This window comes from Mastomys coucha, unplaced genomic scaffold (assembly GCF_008632895.1).
Source record: "Mastomys coucha isolate ucsf_1 unplaced genomic scaffold, UCSF_Mcou_1 pScaffold15, whole genome shotgun sequence".
Taxonomy (NCBI): Eukaryota; Metazoa; Chordata; class Mammalia; order Rodentia; family Muridae; genus Mastomys; species Mastomys coucha.
In genome coordinates, this window is record NW_022196897.1 from 94,742,565 (window position 1) to 94,762,913 (window position 20,349).

General features: G+C 37.2%; 1 protein-coding gene across 2 annotated transcripts in view; it reads left to right on the top strand.

Annotated features, from left to right (window-relative positions):
• Nucleotides 1-20,349, top strand: part of Kif18a (kinesin family member 18A) — a 56,289-nt gene that overhangs the window by 158 nt on the left and 35,782 nt on the right. Inside the window, exons 1-9 of one of the 2 annotated variants that reach the window (XM_031371307.1) lie at nt 40-498; nt 7,010-7,378; nt 8,719-8,876; nt 12,595-12,699; nt 13,316-13,426; nt 15,342-15,539; nt 17,236-17,412; nt 18,701-18,775; nt 18,969-19,081. In XM_031371307.1, the coding sequence (XP_031227167.1) occupies nt 7,054-7,378; nt 8,719-8,876; nt 12,595-12,699; nt 13,316-13,426; nt 15,342-15,539; nt 17,236-17,412; nt 18,701-18,775; nt 18,969-19,081 (1,262 nt within the window). In that variant the 5' untranslated portion in view covers nt 40-498; nt 7,010-7,053. Of the gene's footprint in view, nt 1-39; nt 499-7,009; nt 7,379-8,718; nt 8,877-12,594; nt 12,700-13,315; nt 13,427-15,341; nt 15,540-17,235; nt 17,413-18,700; nt 18,776-18,968; nt 19,082-20,349 lie in introns of those variants that run through there. The other variant, XM_031371306.1, reaches the window with a different exon arrangement.

Sequence of the window (20,349 nt, forward strand, 5' to 3'; positions counted from 1 at the left end):
GCTGTGTCTGAGGACGCGTGGGTTGATTCGAGGGTCACCGGAGTGGAGGATCCGGCGTCAGGCGACTAAGGAGCTTTCGGCGGGAGGTGCGGGTCGAGGGTCCCCTTGGTACTGAAGCTGGAAACACCCGGAGCGAGCTGCAGAGTGTGCCTGACAAGGCGAGCCTTTCCCAGCACCGAGGTTCTGGGCTTCGCCTCTGAATCCCGAGAGGAGGCTGGCGCCTTTAAGAGACTTACACTGAGGACTCCCACAGTCCAGCCTCCTAGAGTGTGGAGTTCCTTCCGGATTCCAAATTCGGAGCTTGAGCTGCACACGTGTGTGTGACTTCTAGGCTTTACTGTCCAGGGAGGAGCTTTTGTACAGAGAGGCTCACTGGTCAGTCTGGAGCTCAGTTGTGCCCTCAGGCAAGACCGGCCCGGACTGCCCACCTGTGTTGCTGAAGATTACAGAAAAAAAAAAAAAGAAAGAATGAAAGAAAAGAAAAAGAAGTGCCTGGAGGTCAGAAAGCAGCCACTAATCCTGTTTCTGCAGCCTTTTTCTGTAGGAGTTCATTTGCCTTGCTTGTACAAAAAAGCCAAAACTGGCTGTTGCTCATTATAATATGAATGGGGATTATTGGAGTCGAACTGTCTTTGTTGGTGATGTCATTCCACTTTGTCCAGTTCCTACCTTGGGTTTTGGAAGGTTTTCTAGACCTTTGGATGTTAGAGAATATGAAATCCACAGAGCTGATAAATAGTACATGCTTTTAAATTCAGTGTATTATAAGAACTATTTCAGTTAGCAAAAATGATTTGCCTTGAGAGGTATTCTCACTATTGAACCAGTATTTACAGATATTTAAGGTTTTTTTTTTTTACTTTAAAGAGCATCTATCCCACTATAGTTATACATCAAATCAATAGACACTATAAAGTGACTATGCTGTTAATGCTGTGAAAGGCAATAGAAAAAAATAGCCCACTATCAGTACTGATATTTCCTCCAACTCAACTTGTCATTCTTCCCTCATGTGTGTAAGGCAGTCAGATCAGTGACTCTGACAGAAAGGTTTAAGCCAGATAGAAACTGTAAATGAGGATTGTTCCTTGTTCTAAACAGTGTTGAATCAGAATTTTCTACTAGTCTTTAGAATAATTCGTAGCTATGTCATTGTGCTTCTGTACACCTGTTGGGAAGCATTTTCTGTTTCTTAGTCATGAGATTTGGATTTGTACCTGAGTCCACTTTCTGTCTTATTGGTAATAACATTTGGAAAAATTGCTAAGTTCCTCTGTTTGTAAGCCAACAGAGTGGGTTGAATGACATGAATAAGATTGTGGGTTGAATGACATGAATATGAAGTATTTGCCATAGTTTCTGGCAGAGAGTAACTCATATGATATCACTGTTGCCACTCACCACCATATTGACCTGATGAAAGCCTTTCTATCATATTTATTAAGAATAGTTACTGTATGATATCAGAAAAAATCAAGTTACATTCATAATTCACTCCTGCTTTAGTAAAACAAAATTCTGCTAAGCACTGGGGCTTCCAGGAAAACACAGACGTAAGCAGTGGGGAGTAGGGAAATATATTCTAATCCAAGCATACAAACTAAATTACAATTCACAGGATGGGGAGTGCATGTTGGCATACTATTAATTTATTGCTGCAGTCATTATATAATATATGTATAATAACAAGGTACATCTAGAATGTGTAAAATCCTTAATGCCACCTAAGTATCTTCATTTTTGTAAAGCAAGTATATAATTTTAATTTTTATGTAGAAACTTCTCAGGGCCTATACATGAGTAAATTACCTTTTTGGTTCCATGTATTTTTATATACTTTTATTAATTTGTTAATTATATTTGAGAACTATATAGGTATAAAATAATAATCCTATTTGCTACCATTTCAGCATTCTTTTTCTTATATTTCCTAGCATAGGCTAATCATACAAATTTGGAGCAAGAAAGGCTCTTAAATACCATCTACTCTAATCTGTTTGAATATTACCATCAAGAGCCCTTTCTTTGTCCTCTTTTATACCCAGTCTTTCAGGAATCGATCAGTAGTCTACTGTGGTCTATAGACTTATTTTATTCCCACCAAAAAAATCTTCCCACTGCCTCTTTTGTTTCTACTTTAACAGCATACCATTTAATATGGAATATGACTAAATTGATCAGGGACTATACTGTTCTCCTCAAAGCATTGTCCAAAAAGAATTTGCACGTCTTCACCTTATTCCACAGATAACAATTACCCGTTTCATATTAAACATGGTCTTTGTACTTGATATAGAATTAATTAGATAATAGACTCTTGGCCATGTTAGAAAAAGAAAGCATCGCTTTAATGTAGGAGTGGTGTTATTAATATCTGAGTACATCAGTATTATTGAAATATGTTTTTACCTTTAAGAAATATATTTCTGGAACTAGCAACATGGCCTAGTGGGTAAAGGTACATTCCTGGGATCCACATGCTAGAATTGGTTCCTACAACTTGTCAGCAGATCTCTACATACAGTTATGCATATGCCCACAGACACATAAAACACACACAGTAAATAAAATGTAATAAATTTAAATGTATATATTCACACATAAACTTCTGAATTCTGGGGTTATTTTGAAAAAGCACATGAAAAGTTTTGAGCAAAAATGATGGGGATATAGGAGGAAGTTACAGGTAAAGTTGGTCAAAACATTATAAACATGTATGAAGTACTCAAAAGTGAAAAACATGTTAAATGTATTTCCCTTTGTGTTGATAGTCTCAGTATTACAGATGCTGGTCTCCAGCACCTGGGTTTAATCTGACCTCCTCAACCTCCTCAGGAGCTGTAACTACAGATGTGTCCCAGTGCCTGGTTTTTACATTTTGATTATTCTGGACAGTGAGTGGAGTTGTGTGGGAGGGCACAAGTCTGAGGCTCAGTCACTAGAATGGAGGGAAGATGGGTTATTCACTTTCTTGATTTTAGAAAATAGGAAAAATGCATGGTTCTTTAAATTTATGATCAACCTTTCATTGTTTAAAACGATAAAATTAGGTAAGGATGGGACCAAGCTTTTTAAAATGGTTAATGAGGGCAAGAGAGTTTAAAGCTAATTGGAATTTTCTATAGATATTTTAAAATGCAGTAAGGATTCAAGTGGTACTTGGGAAGAAATTCTGACAGTGTCTTAAAGGAGTTTAAGAAGTATAATGTAAAACGTAACTTTGTGTCTCAACCTGTTACAGATTTTTAAGAAAGATTGGTCTTATTTCCAGTTCCTCTTTGTTCTTTAGCTGGGACACCAAAAAGCAAAGATTCCCTTGAGCATTCTTAAGACTCCTCAGATAAAATTACATCCAGGCATTTGAAACTAAACACTTCTAAAAGAAATAAATGCTTGAATTAAATTCACCATGCCAACAACTAGCCTTCAGTCTGCACAGGCTTTGCTCTCACAGACTTTTGGACTGGCCGCCTGAAATACACACCATGGTCAGCATGGTGGTGGCTCAGCAGGTAAAGGCACTTGATGCCAAACCCCATGACTTGAATTCGATGCGCAGAATCCACGTGAAAGAAAAGTCAACTCCTGCAGTGTGTCCTTAGTTGTGTGGAGTTTTCTGTGTGGGGTGAGCCTGTATTCACTGTTCAGCTGATGTTTAGGTAGTCATGTTGGCTAGGCTTTGCAGCTTTAGCTTCTCCTATTCCTAGGAGACAGTCCCTGTTTCTTTGGCCCTAATAATTTTCCTACCACCTCTTCCTCTGATCCTTGGGCCTTCAGTATGTTAGTTCTATTGATGTTGCCATTGGGACTGACTCCATAACTCCATAACTTTTGGATTGCTTGTAATGTTTTGTAATGGTAGTCACCTATGGCATAGAGATGGGGGGTAGGAGGAGACTACACTTATCCTGTGGGTATAAGATATTTATCATGTACTTAGAGGTTGTGCTGGTTTAGTAAAGTGATCGTAGGTCCTCCCCCAAGATCCCTGGGTAGTTGGTTTTCAGTATCAGGCGTGATTTCTCTCTTGTTGATCAGGCTATTTCATTGTATCTGCTCATATCCTAGGACCATCTAGTTAGGCATTTTTATTCAGACCTTGTCCCTCAGTTATTTAATCCCTATATTTGAAGATATTAAAGCGAACATACCAAATGCCATCTTAGCATTTTTCATTAGCCTTCTTTTTTGTATGAAGATGCATCTCAAAATCTTTACATAGTAACTTTTTCACTTTTAAATCTTTTCTCAATTGGTGATATTTCCTGCTTTTTGTTGTTGTTAACTAGCAGATAATAATGGAATATGTTTGCAGAATGCGATATGACATTTGGCATATCCATTGTCAACTCAGTAAATTTATCTAAGGAATATATTCATCCCCTCACATGTATTTCTTTTTTTCCCTTTTTTTATTTAATATTTCTCATAAAATATATATTTTATTTATTCACTTTACACCCCAACTGCCCTCCTGTACCATCTCTCCTCTCCTTCCAGTCCCACCCTTAAAAATTCCTCTCCCCATTATCCCCTTCTCAGAGAAGGAGATACCCACCCTCCCCAGTTAAGTACTACCCTACCCTAGGATATCCAGTCACAGCAGGGTGTCCTTTGCCACTGAGGCCTTACCAGGTAGTTCAGTTAGAGGAAGAGAATCCAGTGGCAGGCAACAGAATCAGAGACAACCTCCTATCTAATAGTTATGGATGGTGGTTCAAGTCTCTTTGATCCCCTATGGGCCCAGGTTAGTTGACTCTGTAGGTCATCTTGTGGTGTCCTTTACCCCTCCAGCTCACTCTGTTCTATTCCCAACTCTTCTGCAAGACTCATGCGCCTCCTGATGTTTAGCTGTGGGTTTCTGTATCTGTTTCCATCAGCTATTGAATGAAGCCTCTCAGGAGATAATTTTGCTAGGCTCCTGTCTGCAAGCATAGCAGAGTTATCATTAATAGTGTCCAGGGTTGGCTCTCTTACTTGGGTTGTGTCTCAACTTGGGATAGTCATTGGTTAGCTGTTGCCTCAATCTCTGCTCTTTCTTTGTCCTTGTGCATCTTATAGGTAGGACAAATTTTGGGTTGAGGTTTTGTGAACCAGTTGATGTCCCTCTCCCTCCATGGAAGTTCCACTGGTTAGAGGAGGGAGCCACTCCAGTCTTTATACCCCCTCTCTGGTCTTTATATCTAGGATCTCAGCTAGGTTCACCACATACACACACACGCCACAGACTCCCTGGAACTTCCCTGTCTCTGAGCTCTAGCTACTTCCAGAGATGTCTCCCATCAATTGCTGTTCTCACTCCTAGCCCTCTCTCTTCCACATAACCTCTCCCCATCTGATCCCCATTTCAGCTCCCCTCTTCACCCCCTTTCCCACCCAGTTCCCTCCATCCATTCACCACAAACTATTTTTTCCCCTTCTGAGAGAGATTTATTTCTTTGTGATGAGAATATTGAGAATTGCTTTCATCATAGATTCTAGTAAGGACTTAGTTTAGTAGTCTTTCTTTTCCTACTTTCAGTAGTACAGGCTAATCCTGTAATATGAATGGTGACAGCAAGGACATAGCAGCCACTATCCTTGATAGGGCACCAGAGGCAAACATTTTGAACTCATGAGCCCTACACAAACCCACTCTCTTGCAGGAATACACTAGTACACTACTAAAGGGTATGCTAACTGGAGACAGGGGTGGCAAGGAGTGGACCTCCCACCAGCAACTCACAGACTGGAAGCCAATGGTATTGGTGTGATATCACACTAAGTATCTTAGCTCAAGCTCTGCAGGAATGCTTTGTTTTCTTTGGTTTCCCCTTTTCTTTTCTTTCCATTTTTCCAAATGGGGTCTGTATAGCTCTAGTTGCCTGAAACTTACGGTGCCTTAACATGCTGGCTCAAACTCACCAAGATCTACCTGCCTCTGCTTTCCAAATTCTGGGAGTAAAAGTGTACCATATGCCCATGCCCAGTGTTTTCTTCAGGGTTGCCTAGAACTCACAGCTATCCTTCTTACTCGGCTTTTTAAGTGTTGGAGTTATTCCAAAGGATCAAGGAGTTTACTATGAGATTGTATGTCCTAACAATGTCAGCCACACCAGTAATGTCTCACATCATACCTGCCTAACATGAACTGAACAAAGACACAACATGCTTATGTAGTCAGGGGAAAGACCACAAGACCTTGGCCCTACACAAAGAATTTTGGACAACTAAGGAATGCTTCGAGAGAGAGAGATAATTCCTACTTAAATATTTGAGGGATGGAGGTCTAAAAGTATATGTGCTTGTACATACGCATTTGCAGAAGTGGAAGTGTCATGACTTCTGGATTGTAGAGTGTTTTGTGGGTAGTTGAATTTTTCAAACTGTTGGTCTTTATCAGTTTCCTTTTCTTTTTGGGCACACTTTATGCATTTACTGATGTTCTTTAAATTTGCATGTCATTGAAAGGTCGGAGAGTAGGACCTCTGAATAAATGAATAATATATACTGTTTCTCTCCTCTTTAGGTATATGCTAGCTAGTGGCTTCTATGTCATTGCTAACAAATCAGTGCTAGTGTGTATCTCTGACATGCAAGTAGAGACCAGCCCAGGTACATCACTTTCTACTGCCAGGAGACCTACAGACATGCTTGCTTTTTACTTAAAGGGGTTTCCAAGCGAAAACTCCAGTTATTACCCCAATACAATTCAGAAAGATTCTTTCCTGCTCATTTCTATTATCCAACCAAAAATCTGTTAGAGCCTTGTGAAAATCAGATCATAAACAACTTTAGTATTTGAGTTTAAGCTTGATGGCTTAAACTCATGCTTAAGCTTAATATTCATGGTTTTGTGTATATGTGTGCCGTCTTCGGGGCTGTTTAAGTTTGTTGGTCTACATGTATATGCATTTTTTCCCAGTAATACATTTGCTGGGTGAATGGAGCATAAAAATTACCTTTTAAATGAACATTACATGCCAGTTTTAAGTAAAACTAATAGTGACTTTTTCCTTTTTAATTTCAGAGAAATACCAGGTATTCATGTAACAGGAATTGAGGTAACTAAGAATGTCTGGCACTGAGGAAGACTTATGTCACCACATGAAAGTAGTTGTCCGTGTGCGTCCCGAGAACACAAAAGAAAAGGCAGTTCAGTTCCGAAAAGTGATTCATGTAGTGGATAAACATATACTCATTTTTGATCCAAAACAAGAAGAAATCAGTTTTTTTCACAGAAAGAAAACTACAAATTTTGATATTACTAAAAGACAAAATAAAGATCTAAAGTTTGTATTTGATGCTGTTTTTGATGAAACCTCAACTCAAATGGAGGTTTTTGAACACACAACCAAGCCAATTCTTCGTAGTTTTCTGAATGGATACAATTGCACAGGTAATTGTTTCAGTTTGAAATTTAATTTTTCCATCTAGCTTCAGTTTTATTTTTAGAGGGATATATACTTTGTTGTATAGATAAATAAAATCAACTTCATGGTACATGCATTCCAACAATGTTGAGATTTCAGTAGATTGGATTGAAGTGTAGTATTTCTTTGAAACATTGTCACCATCTATAGCTTTCTTTTATGGAGCTTTACCTTCCCAGGGCATTGCTATTACACTACAAGCACTTTTCAGTTTTATTAAGCCATGTGCTTATTAAAATTGATACCAAATTTCTCACCGTTTGTACTGACAAATACATTCACTGTTGATCTTGAACAGCCTGCAATTTCTAAACACTTTCCTTAGTATAAAGTGTTAAAACTACACGAAGCCTGAGAATGTTGTACTGTTTAAGCCGATCTTCAGACCGAGAAACATTCCTCATAACGTAAAGAGGCTTTAATTACTCTCTCTGAAAAGATCTGTTAATTCAGTGGTAATAGTAATAGCATACTAGTTTCTTGTTTTTTTTTTTAATTGCCTGTTTTTATGTCATTTTCTATAGCACATTATCGACTACAACTGTTTCACTAAGACTGTCTTACTTGATTTTGTTACCCACTTGATTCTTGATCAAGAAAAAAATGATGTTTATCCGTTGGAACTGTTGATTCTCACTAATATCCAAATGTCCTTTCATAAAACTTCCTAAAGATTTCTCCTCCCTTTGGCTTTAAAAAACAACAACAAAAAAAAGGATCTCTGTTATACTGTATTTTTGGTTTCTCTCTGGCTTTATATATTTAGCTGTCTTAAGGCTTCCATAAGCTAAAGTAAAGCACCAGCTTAATTCATTCCAAAAACTATTTTATCATTTATTAATATATGAGAATCAGATTAATGAATATGGTATTAAATGTTTGTACATGTAACTGGATTTCTTAATTTGAAGAAATGTATGATTTCTATGTGTACTGGATAGGAATAAATAATTTACCAGAAACAACATTTAAAGAATAATTTTATAAATCATCTTTGGAACTCATTCAGCTCAACAAGTATGTCTGTATTGCTTCATGTTATTTTCTAAAGCACAGGATACACTGCCTGACTGGGCGGAGGTAGTGCTAGAAGGATGCGTATGGATATCATTTTCTGATAGCAAATAAAGGGGATGTTTCTGCCTGTGATTATGTGGGCGGCACAAAATCTAAGTAGGAGCAGGTGATATCTTTCAGATTTGAAGTTAGTTACTGTTTAGGATATCTACTTAGAACTAACCACTTTACTAACTAATACTATGTTATAAAATGAGCATTAATCTCAAACCTTTTATTAAAAATTCAGTATTTGCATATGGTGCCACTGGATCTGGGAAAACTCACACGATGCTAGGATCAGTTGCTGAACCCGGGGTCATGTACCTAACCATGCTGGACCTTTTCAAATGCATGGATGAGATTAAAGAAGAGAAAAACTGTAGTACTGCAGTTTCTTATCTGGAAGTAAGTTGGACTTTCCTTAACATTAATCACTGTCTTAGAAAACTCAATTACAAGGGTCTGTTAAAATTATTTTATACAGGAATCTTCTTGTGAATGCTTTCAATCATTAAAATTCCTATTCATGCTTGTTGTTCATACATATATTTATCTAATTTCAAATTCTAGAGACATCACAAAAATAGTATATATAGAGAGAACTTCCAGATAGCCTTCCTTAAGGTGCTTTATGTGTAAATATTTTGTGTTTTATTCATTGTCTCTGTTGTATGAACATTTATTCCTCAGAACTATTTAGGTTATAAATTTGTTGAACCAGATTTATTTTTTTTTTTTTTTTCCCCCCCCGAGACAGTGTTTCTCTGTGTAGCCCTGGCTGTCCTAGAACTCACTCTGTAGACCACACTGGCCTCGAACTCAGAAATCCACCTGCCTCTGCCTCCCAAGTGCTGGGATTAAAGGCGTGCACCACCACCACCTGGCAAACCATGATTTTTTTTTAAACAATCACTGAATATTTATCAAAACCACAAAATTAACAGTGATCATCACTGTCTAATCTATGAACCTTAATACAATTTTGCTAATTATATTATTAATGACTTTTCCTGAAAGCATTGCTTTTTATGAATTACATTCACTTGCATGCTTTTGGTCTCCTTTAATGAACAGTTTCTGTTTGCTTTATATTTTATGATACAGCCATAAAATCCCCAGTTTGTTTTCTCTCTATTAGACTTGCTTTAAGTGCTGGGAGACATACCACAGTAGTACTGAATACTTAGTGCTTCATATCAAGTCAATTATGTAGTTCGTTAGTCCCATTATTGGCAGTGTTAACTTTATGAATTTCATTTTGCTGGAATTTGCAGGGTGTGTTGGTGTTTCTTTACTTTTTATGTGTGGGTAACTGCAGGCATTGGAATGGAGGTCGGAAGACATCTTTCAGGAGTTGGTTCTAGCTCCAATCCTTGTTAAAACAAGATCTCTTATTTTTTCTGCACTGCATATACTTGAAAGCCTGCTTCCCTTCTCCTTCTAGGAGTGCTGACATGACACATGCACACCAATGCATCTGATGCTTTTTTATTATTATTAGACTTTTATACAGTGTACTTTATAGTTCATATCCCAGAACTCCTCCCAGATTCTCTCCTCTCCCTGCCCACCATCTTCATGTTCTTTCTCTCTTTTAAAAAAGAAAAAAGCCACTAAAAACGTGGAATACAAATTATTCCTGAGCATAGACCTCCTCTAGAGAGTAGTCAATAGATACCCAGTGTCACTCCATTGAAGGAAACTGACTTTCCTTTCCCATGGCTAACATTTATTGATAGCTTCTTGTTTACAGTGAGCCTTTGTGTACACTTGCTCAGCTAAATGCTGAGATTTTTATCTCCTTTGGGCTTATACAGGTCATATGTATGTCTGTCCTATGTGTCTACAAAATAAAGTTTCCTCCACATCTGGTTTAACAGTTCTTCCATTCCCTCTTTCCTAAACCTTGAAGAGGCTGAGACAAAGACTTCTATTTAGAGCTCTGCAAGATCCATCTCAGGGCATCAAGCTTTCTTGGTGTACTTTGTTCCATCTCAAATACTTTTGAGGACAACTGGACTTGAACTCATGATCTTCCTGCCTCAGCCTTTTTTTTTTTCTTTTTTGGTTTTTCAAGACATGGTTTCTCTGTGTGGCCCTGGCTGTCCTGGAACTAACTCTGGCTGGCCTAAAACTCAGAAATCTGGCTGTCTCTGCCTCCCTAGTGCTGGGATTAAAGGTGAGCGCCACAACTGCCCAGCTGCCTCAGCTTTCTTTCTTTCTTTTTTTTTTTTCTTAATTAGATATTTTCTTTATTTACATATCGTATGATATCTCCTCCCCCCCCCCACTCCCCCTGCTTACCAACCCACCCTCTCCTACTTACTGGGCCTGGCATTACCCTACAGTGGGGCATAGAACCTTCACAGGACCAAGGGCCTCTCTCTCCTCCCCTTGGTGACCTATTAGGCCATCTTCTGCTATACATATGCTGCTGGAGCCATTAGTCCCACCATGTGTATTCTTTGGTTGGTGGTTTAGTCCCTGGGAGCTCTGAGGGTACTAGTTAGTTTGTATTGTTGTTCGTCCTAAGGGAATGCAAACCCTTCAGCTCCTTGGGTCCTTTCTCTAGCTCCTTCATTGGGGACCCTGTACTCAGGCCAGTGGATGGCTGTGAGCATCCACTTTTGTATTAGTCGGGTACTGTCAGAGCCTCTCAGGAGACAACTATATCAGGCTTCTGTCATCCAGCACTTGCTGGCATCCACAATAGTGTCTGGATTTGATGATTGAATATGGGAAAGATTCCTAGGTGGAGCAGTCTCTGGATTGTCCTTCCTTCAGTCTCTACTCCATACTTTGTCTCTGCAGCTCCTTCCATGGGTATTTTGTCCCCCCTTCTAAGAAGGAACGAAGTATCCACACTTTGGTCTTCCTTCTTCTTGAGTTTCTTGTGGTTTGTGGATTATACTTTGTGTATTCCGATATTCTGAGCTAATATCCACTTATCAGAGAATGGATACTATGTGTGTTCTTTTTTGATTGGGTTACCTCAAGCAGGATGATATTCTCCAGATTCATCCATTTCCCTAAGAATTTCATGAATTCACTGTTTTTAATAGCTGAGTAGTACTCCATAGTGTAGATGTACCACAATTTCTGTATCCATTCCATGTCCTCTGGACATCTCGGTTGTTTCCAGTTTCTGGCTATTATAAATAAAGCTGCTGTGAACATAGTGGAACATGTGTCCTGATTACATGTTGTAGCATCTTCTGGGTATATGCTCAGGAGTGGTATAGCTGGGTCCTCTGGTAGTACTATGTCCAATTTCCTGAGGAACCGCCAAACTGATTTCCAGAGTGATTTTTCCAGCTTGCAATCCCACCAGCAATGAAGAAGTGTTCCTCTTTCTCCACATCCTTACCAGCGTCTGCTATCACCTGAGTTTTTTATCATAACCATTCTGACTGGTGGTGTGAGGTGGAATCTCAGGGTTGTTTTGATTTGTGTTTCCCTGATGACTAAGGATATTGAACATTTCTTTAGGTGCTTTTCAGCCATTCAGTGTTCCTAAGTTGAGAAATCTTTGTTTAGCTCTGTACCCCATTTTTTAATATGGTTATTTGGTTTGCCTCAGCTTTCTTTATATTGGGATTATTGAAGTATGTCAGCAAACTCAACATTTGTAATTGCTTTTTTCTGCTCAAATTGTGAATATCTGATAAGCCAAAGTTCTTTTGTACTACCTCTTGTAGACAGTAAAAGCTTCAATACTTACTCTACTATTCATTTTGTAACCATGGACAAATACTCCGGGTCTTAGTCCCTCCACAATTGGGATGAGAGGGACTATTTCTATAGAATAGTTTGTTAGACTGGATTTGAATGATTAATGACATAAGTGCATGTTTCTGACTGGACTTTGTTTAACATTTAGTCTCTATAATTGGTGTATTTTGCAGAAACAAGAAAGCCAGCTTATCTTTATTTTGTTATAATTACCAAGATAGAAATTAGTGGGTGCTAATCTAATAATTCCAATTAAAATTTTCAGTTGTTAACTAAGTGATCAGAATCTGTTCTGTAGTTGTAAACATTCAATCAACAATTTGTGTGCGAGATAATCAGTTATTTTGAAATCACTGTTACTGTGGTTATTATTTCTCTTTCTTTTTTTCAGGTATATAATGAACAGATTCGTGACCTCTTGACAAACTCAGGGCCACTTGCTGTCCGGGAAGATGCCCAAAGAGGAGTGGTTGTTCAGGGTCTTACTCTGCACCAGGTATTTTTATGCATGTCTCTTCTTTCTGTTGATGAGTGAGCCTGTAGGTTCCATTTCTACCAGCAATTAGTTTGACTCTGCTGTATCTGAAAAAGAAATAAACCAATGAAGTTTAAGACTAAAGTGAATTACAAAGGATCTAAAGCCCCGAGTGACTGTCCAGGATCAGGACAATGCTAGCAAAATAGACATCAGAGCTGGGTATAGCCTCATTCCACTGCCTCTTATTGAATATTCATATTACAATGTTCTTATGAAACAGTTGAGGGATATTTTCCCCTTTAACTCTTACTGAAAATTTATTATTCTGCTAACTACATTTGTATATTATCTCAGGAACTAGATTTTACCTCCTACTCCTTAGATAGCACCAAGTATTAAACAAATCATGCATAGTCAATATTTAATAGGAAATAATTCATAGAAAACATTTTCTTTTACCTTTAAGACTATCGTTTGTTGAATAAGCTTACTGAGGGTCTGGGATGTAGCTCTGTAGTTGAAAACTTTCCTAGTATTTATCAGGCCTTGGGCATGGTTTTCCCCAGCACATAAAAATTAGTTGAAAATTTTGAAGAAAGATTACCAAATATTTCTTTTCTATTTGAACTCCTAGCCTAAATCTTCAGAGGAAATATTGCAGCTACTAGATAATGGAAACAGAAACAGGAGCCAGCACCCCACTGATGTGAACGCTGTTTCTTCTCGTTCTCATGCTGTCTTCCAGGTAACAGGCTATGACAAGTTGTCAGTTACAACAAAGGCAAGCTCATACATGGCAATGAAGTCTCATAGTTATCTGTCCCTCAGCATATCCATTACTTTGCAACTTTGTCTGCTGTTTTACTTTAAGACATAATCTCATTAAGATGACCAGGTTGACTTTGAGGTCATTAAGGAGCAATGCCCAGGCCTGATTTTTGTTTTTGTTCCTTTTACCCCCAGAGTCCTGGGTAGTTGAGATTACAAGCACTATAACACCTGGCCTACTAAAGCCAAGGCCATTAGTGTGCAGAGGATATTCCACATAGTATTAAATTGCCATACCAACCCACTTTGCTCTTAAAAGTACTTCAGTGTCAAGAATATTTTAAATTGAGATGATGTATGCCGCATACATGGGGTTTTACTTTCATGACTTGGAGAATTTCTTGAACATAGAGAATATATCAAATAGGGGTACTAAAGTAGAAATGGAAGATACTAACTATGTAATCAACTGCATTCCTTAGGAATTATTCAGCTGACACAGTACTGTACTGGTTATTTACATATTTTAAATTATGCTGTATGAAATTCACTTATTTTTCCACTTTAAAAAAAGTTACACTTACCTGTATATCTTATGCAATATGTGTGTAGGCATACATATGCCATAGCAAAGTACTTTGGGAAATCAGTACTCTTCTTCTATGACAGTTGGGTCTGGAAACTAACTCAGTCTTCAAGCTTTGTGATAAGGTCTTTGATCATGTCACTAGCCTGTGAAATCCATCTTATCAAAAAGTTACAGTTCAAAGCATTCATATCTAAGGTAGTTAAATCATTCAGATAGTATCCATTCAGTAGTTTTATCTTTTCTCTTCCACTGACATTTTCTTCATCAATAGTTATCTGAGAAGTGTTTGTGACAGTGAGATTTCTCTAGAGTGTATTGACTCTTCCTATGTCTTCATCTCTCTTCCACCTTTCATGTGTTAAAGTTAAAGTCTACAAAGCAACTGAAGATGGTTACAAAAGGAGCTGGGGAGGGAGCCCAGTTGGTAAAATGCTTGCTTGATATACATGAAGCACTAATTTCAGTCATCAGCACAATTAAATGGGGCACAGTGGCTAAAACCTATAAATCTGATTGGTGTTCCAGAGGTAGAGAGGTTCTGAATTTCAAGGTCATCTTTGACTAGTAAGCTCATGGCCATATGACAACCTGTCTCAAAAAAGTTGAGTGGATTATACCGTCCTGGACAACTGAAATTCTTGAAATGATCAGATTATTAATGAACAGTTTATTTTCACACACGGCTGGAAGTTTTGCTCTGGTGTCAGCTGGCCTTATTGCTTTGCGGACTGTGGTGAGGCAGCACAACACTGAGGGGGGATAGTGCATACCTAGATGGAAACCTAGACAGGAATGGAGATGAGCGTGGACCCTATTCTTTCCTTGAAGGAAATACCACCCTTGATCCAAAGACTTCCCACTTGTTTTCCTCTTTGTTCTTTATGGAGTGTAAGAGACGACAGAGTCTTAGCATATCATATGTCTAGGTTGTTCTTCAAACTTCTGGACTCATGTAATCCATCACCCATCATCATCGCCCAACACACACACACACATACCCTTGCCTGAAAGAAGCTTGTACTATAAATAGACCTATTGGGTTTTCATCTAGACATCACCAAGGTACCAAGATGGAAAATCAGTTAGCACATGGGCCTTTAATATCAAAACTCATATATACAAGTCTTCATTTTAATATTTTCCTCAACTTTAGTAATTCTAGTACTGATAATATCAGACATGTTTTTTGTTGCTCTTTTAAAAGAAGAATGATTTTGTCTTCATGTATATATTTTTGTAAGTAAAGTGTTTCCTTTAATTCCATTAAAATTTCCGCTCCTTTTCCCCTATTCTACAATTTAAGATTTATTTACGACAACAGGACAAAACAGCAAGCATCAATCAAAATGTCCGTATAGCCAAAATGTCACTCATCGACCTCGCAGGATCTGAACGGGCCAGTGTTTCAGGTGCTAAAGGGACACGATTTGTAGAAGGCACAAATATTAACAAATCTCTTTTAGCTCTTGGGAATGTCATCAATGCCTTAGCAGATACAAAGGTGGGTACCATGTGTTTACTTACCATTTTACTTGATAAATATGCAGCATGTTGTAGATATAGGTGACAGACATCAGTGACCCTGAATTACCAAATGCTACATGCTTGTTATTTTGTTTGTTGTTTTGTGAGAGACTATCTTTGTGTGTATGCATTTTTGTGGTGCTTGGGAATGAACCCCATACCTCACATGTGCTAAAAACATACTCTGCTCTTGGTTTTTCTGAGACTGGATCTGAGTGAGTTATTAGGCTGGTCTTGGACTTTCTAGCCTCTTGTCTCAGCCTCCCAAAGCTGTAATTTCAGGTCTGTTCCACCAGGCTCAGTACTGGTTGCTTTTTTTCAGATTCCTAGCTTTGAACTTCATTGTAAATAACTATGCAATGATCACTAGATGGCAAAAATGATAATTAATTGACATGAAGACATAAAAAAATCTTTAGACTAAGTCTCTCTAGTTAGTATTTTATAATGTACTGTAAAGTGTAGTAATATGATAGAGTTAAGGAAAGAAAAAGGTGTAAGGTCTAAAGTATAATGAAATAATAAATGTTCCCTAAAGCTTTGAGGCATTTAAAACTATTTTCCTTGCAGCCTATATCAGAAGTACTTACTAGTATATAGTATGTTTGATAGTGTGTTAAATTTTTTTTAAAGTGTGATAATTGAAACTAAAACAGACTTTTAAAGCTTTAGGAAAATTACCATTGACGTTACTTTAAAATAATTATTTTAAAATTATTAGGAAGACTTTCATTTGTTTGTTTTTTGAGACAGGGTTTTTCTGTGTAGCCCTGGCTGTCAGGGAATTCACTCTGTAGACCAGGCTGGCCTTGAACTCAGAAATCCGCCTGTCTCTGTCCTCTGCCTCCCAAGTGCTGGGATTAAAGGTGTGCATCATCACTGCTTGTCTTACAAAGACTTTCTTAAGAGGGCAAGTGATGGAAATTACATGACCATTGAAAAAGCAACATGCAATTAATTCATTTTATATATATATATGTATACATATATATATATATATATTGTTATGTTAATTGCCATTTAACATTCATTTTGGAAAAGTAAACACATTTCAGTTTTTTCTAAAAAAAAAAGAAAAGGCAAGATGCTTTCATTCAGAGTTGAAAATTGAAACATGCACATGATATACTGCTAATTAATAAAGTCACTTCAGCTTCTGTGAGTTTGGATTTGTTTTGTTGATGTTGTTTTTTGGTTGTTTGGGAAATACAGTCCTGTTTGCCCTCCAGGCTACCCACCAAGCAGCTGGGGTTACAGTTACATGTTGCCATGCTATCCTTGTTTTCAGACACATTTAACGTGTCACCTTGATAGTTGTTTTGTTGTAAAGTTTGTACTTAGAGATGTCGGTTTTAGAATTTCATTTCCTTATGTGTACATGTGCATGCACACTGACGTCAGAGGCTATCTTCTAGAGTGAGTGCTCCATTCTTCCATGTGGTCTCTTAAGGACTGCCTTCAGGCTTGGGGGCTGCCATCTTTCTTTACCCGATAAGCCACGCTGTCCGATGCAGATGGGACTTTGAAATATTCACTGGGTAGTAAAGATGAATTCACATCATGTCAGATATCAGTCATATCACTGGACAATGCATACATTCTTCTAGTGAAATAGTACTCACTTTTTATTTATATGTGAAAGTGGAATAAGTATTCTTCTTTTGTCCTTTCAGAGAAGAAATCAGCATATTCCTTACAGAAATAGTAAGCTTACTCGTTTGCTGAAGGATTCTCTTGGAGGAAACTGTCAAACTATAATGATAGCTGCTGTTAGTCCTTCCTCTTTATTCTATGATGACACATATAACACTCTTAAGTATGCTAATCGCGCAAAGGACATTAAATCTTCTGTAAGTACATTTACTTTGACTTTGTGGTGAGAATATTGGGTTTATGTTATTTTCATAACTCTAAACTCTTAATTTTAGTCAAGTTTCTGTTGAGGAGTTTGCCTGTTCAGGTTAGAAATGCCCTACCTAACTACTGAACTATGAGTCAGTCTCACTTCCCGTGCCCCGATCACCTCTGCGGTGATATTGTTGTTGACATTGCTATTCATTCTTCTGGGTGCTGGGGTACTTTAGTGCCTTTTCTTTTCTTCACATCTTGGCACATGGTGGTTGGATAGCACCAGAGAATTAGCCAGCCAAGGATTTAATGTATTCAAATATACTTTTTTATTCATTATGGTAAATATTTACAGGTGATAATGTCACCTCATCTGAGCACAAATCAGACCTACCTCAGTTTTTAACGTTATTTACATGACGTTAAATATTGTATAATATTGTATAATATTGTAGTAAATGTTCACATGCATAGTCTTGTGTTCAACAAGAAGTATCTGATTGTGAATGGCTGGGAAATATTTTTTGCCATAATTGGATACTTGAAAAGTGATACAGGTGAAAATATACCTATTTAAAATTACAGAATCTTTTAGAAGGGACCTCAGTTAAGTTGATGTGATGTCTCATCAACCTCTTCCTTTTCCCCTTTAAGAGTAAAGATGCACAGTGTGTCACCATGTGAAAAATGTCCATATACTATTTAAATAAAAGGTCAAGCTATATAAGGGTACAAAGATTTTCACACATTTTCATCTCCTTACTCCAACCCATTGTGGAGGTTTCTAGATTCGTTTTTTATGCTAAATTTTACAAGTATATGGGTTAAAGCTTGAAGACTTAAGTACTTGGTTCTAACTCACTTGAGAAAGAAATGTCCAGTATCTTAAAAACTGTATATTTAATTTTCTCCTGATTATCCTATGAAAGTGCCAATAGGGTCATACTCTTATAGAAAATATAAAAAATAATAACACACTAATATAAATATAAACATAAAACAGAATTCTGAATTTCTTAAAGGAAAAAATAGACAATTTTTATTATATGGTGAATAAATGCTTAGAGGTCTTTTTTTTTTTCCAGTAAGCCAATCTGTTTATAATTTCATCTGTACACTCAACATACTCTCTGGTCCCAGATTTTAAATATGGTCATAATTAATCGTGATACTCACATATTTATAGTTGTCCAAAAGTGAAAATTGGTAGAACCTAGTTAATGAGATATAATGCCACTTTGTGTTCTATTTAACTTTATAATTATAATCGTAATTTCTATTTTTCAACAGTTGAAGAGCAATGTTCTTAATCTCGACAATCACATATCTCAGTATGTAAAGATATGTAATATGCAGAAAGCAGAGGTATGTCTACGTAATTGTCTACAGTTCGTCATTTAAGGAATGTTTTTATTCCTTATTGTCCCCAAATTTGATGTATTTCCCATTAGAATGGAATTCTAGTTTGATGGTTATTTTTAGCTGAGCTTCTGCTATGGCCATGTAAGATGGAGACAAATAATTTGACTTGTATTTTAATTAGTGTTTTCTCTGCTAGATTTTAATGTTGAAAGAAAAACTAAAGGCCTATGAAGAACAGAAAGCCCTGGGTAACGGAAATGACTGTGCTAAATTAGTACATCCAAACGTGGAAGACAGAGAAATTGAAAGGTAAAACTTTTAAAATCTCCTATGAGATATGTATAGTTGTAAAGGATAGCTTTATGTTTTATTAATCAGCATGTTTTGTTATTGTCTACGTGTATATACATACATTCAACTGAATTCAGAAAATAATTTCCATGTGAAACTCTGGAAATCAGCTCTTTAGATTATACAGATAGGAAGACCAGGGAAAAAACCTAGTCATCTTATATGGGAAGTTAGTTATTTTGAGCTGTGTTCTCTTGCCCTAGTACTTGTAAAGAGCTATAAAAATCTGTTTTGTTTTTATGATTCTGTATCAAAATACCCACTTACTAATTTTCAATTATTATCTGAGTGAGCTTCACAATGATGTAGGATGATAGAATAGTATTTTCTGTCCAAAGTGACCCACTCAAGCTTTGTATGTCTTGCTCTGTTGTCTTTATGGATCAACTCGTAAACTTGCCGTAATTGATTGAGGAAAGTGTCCTTTTGAATACTGTGTTACTGTATCTTGGCTTTCTCCATAAATTTCATTCGTGGCTTTGTATATTTTGTTGAGTTTTAGAAGTGTTAATTTGACTTGATCACTACAATAATCTTCCTCAGTAGAGTTAAAAGAGGTATTGTATTCCTCAACTACAGAAATAAGTCTCAATTTTAAATTATATTCAGTTATTGTGTGTGTGTGTGTGTGTGTGTGTGCGCGCGCGCAGGCACACGCACCCTTGTGTAGGTAGGAAGGAGGGAATATCTAAGTTCTTGCCTTCCTTCCACTGTGAGTTTCTGAGATTGGACTGAGGTCATGAGATTTGTGCAGCAAGCACTTTTACCCCTTGGGCCATCTAGTAAATCAGAAATATCAGGGTTTGTTGTGTATTCTCACACTGTGATATTTTACAAATATCACATTTAATTTAACAATGATTTCTGTTGGTGACAAAGTTTCTCTGTATGCTGCTCAACTGCAAGGGTACTAAGCATGCTACCTTCCCATATGGTGGAGTTGTTTAATCTCCCAAATAACCTGTACAGTACTAAATTGTTATTTTATTTGGAGTATAATTTTTAATTCCTCAGAATTTTTTATCTTCAAGTATACATATGTTTTTCCTTGTATCTCATTTATTTCTATCAGAGAAAGCTTTTACTATGATGTAATGTTATAATTAATATTCAATTATTAGTTAAACAAGATAGTAACACTAATATAACACAAGATTCTTGAAAATTAAACTACCAGTTTTTCAAAGTTAGAATGATTGCTTTTTTAAATTTGGCAACATTAACCA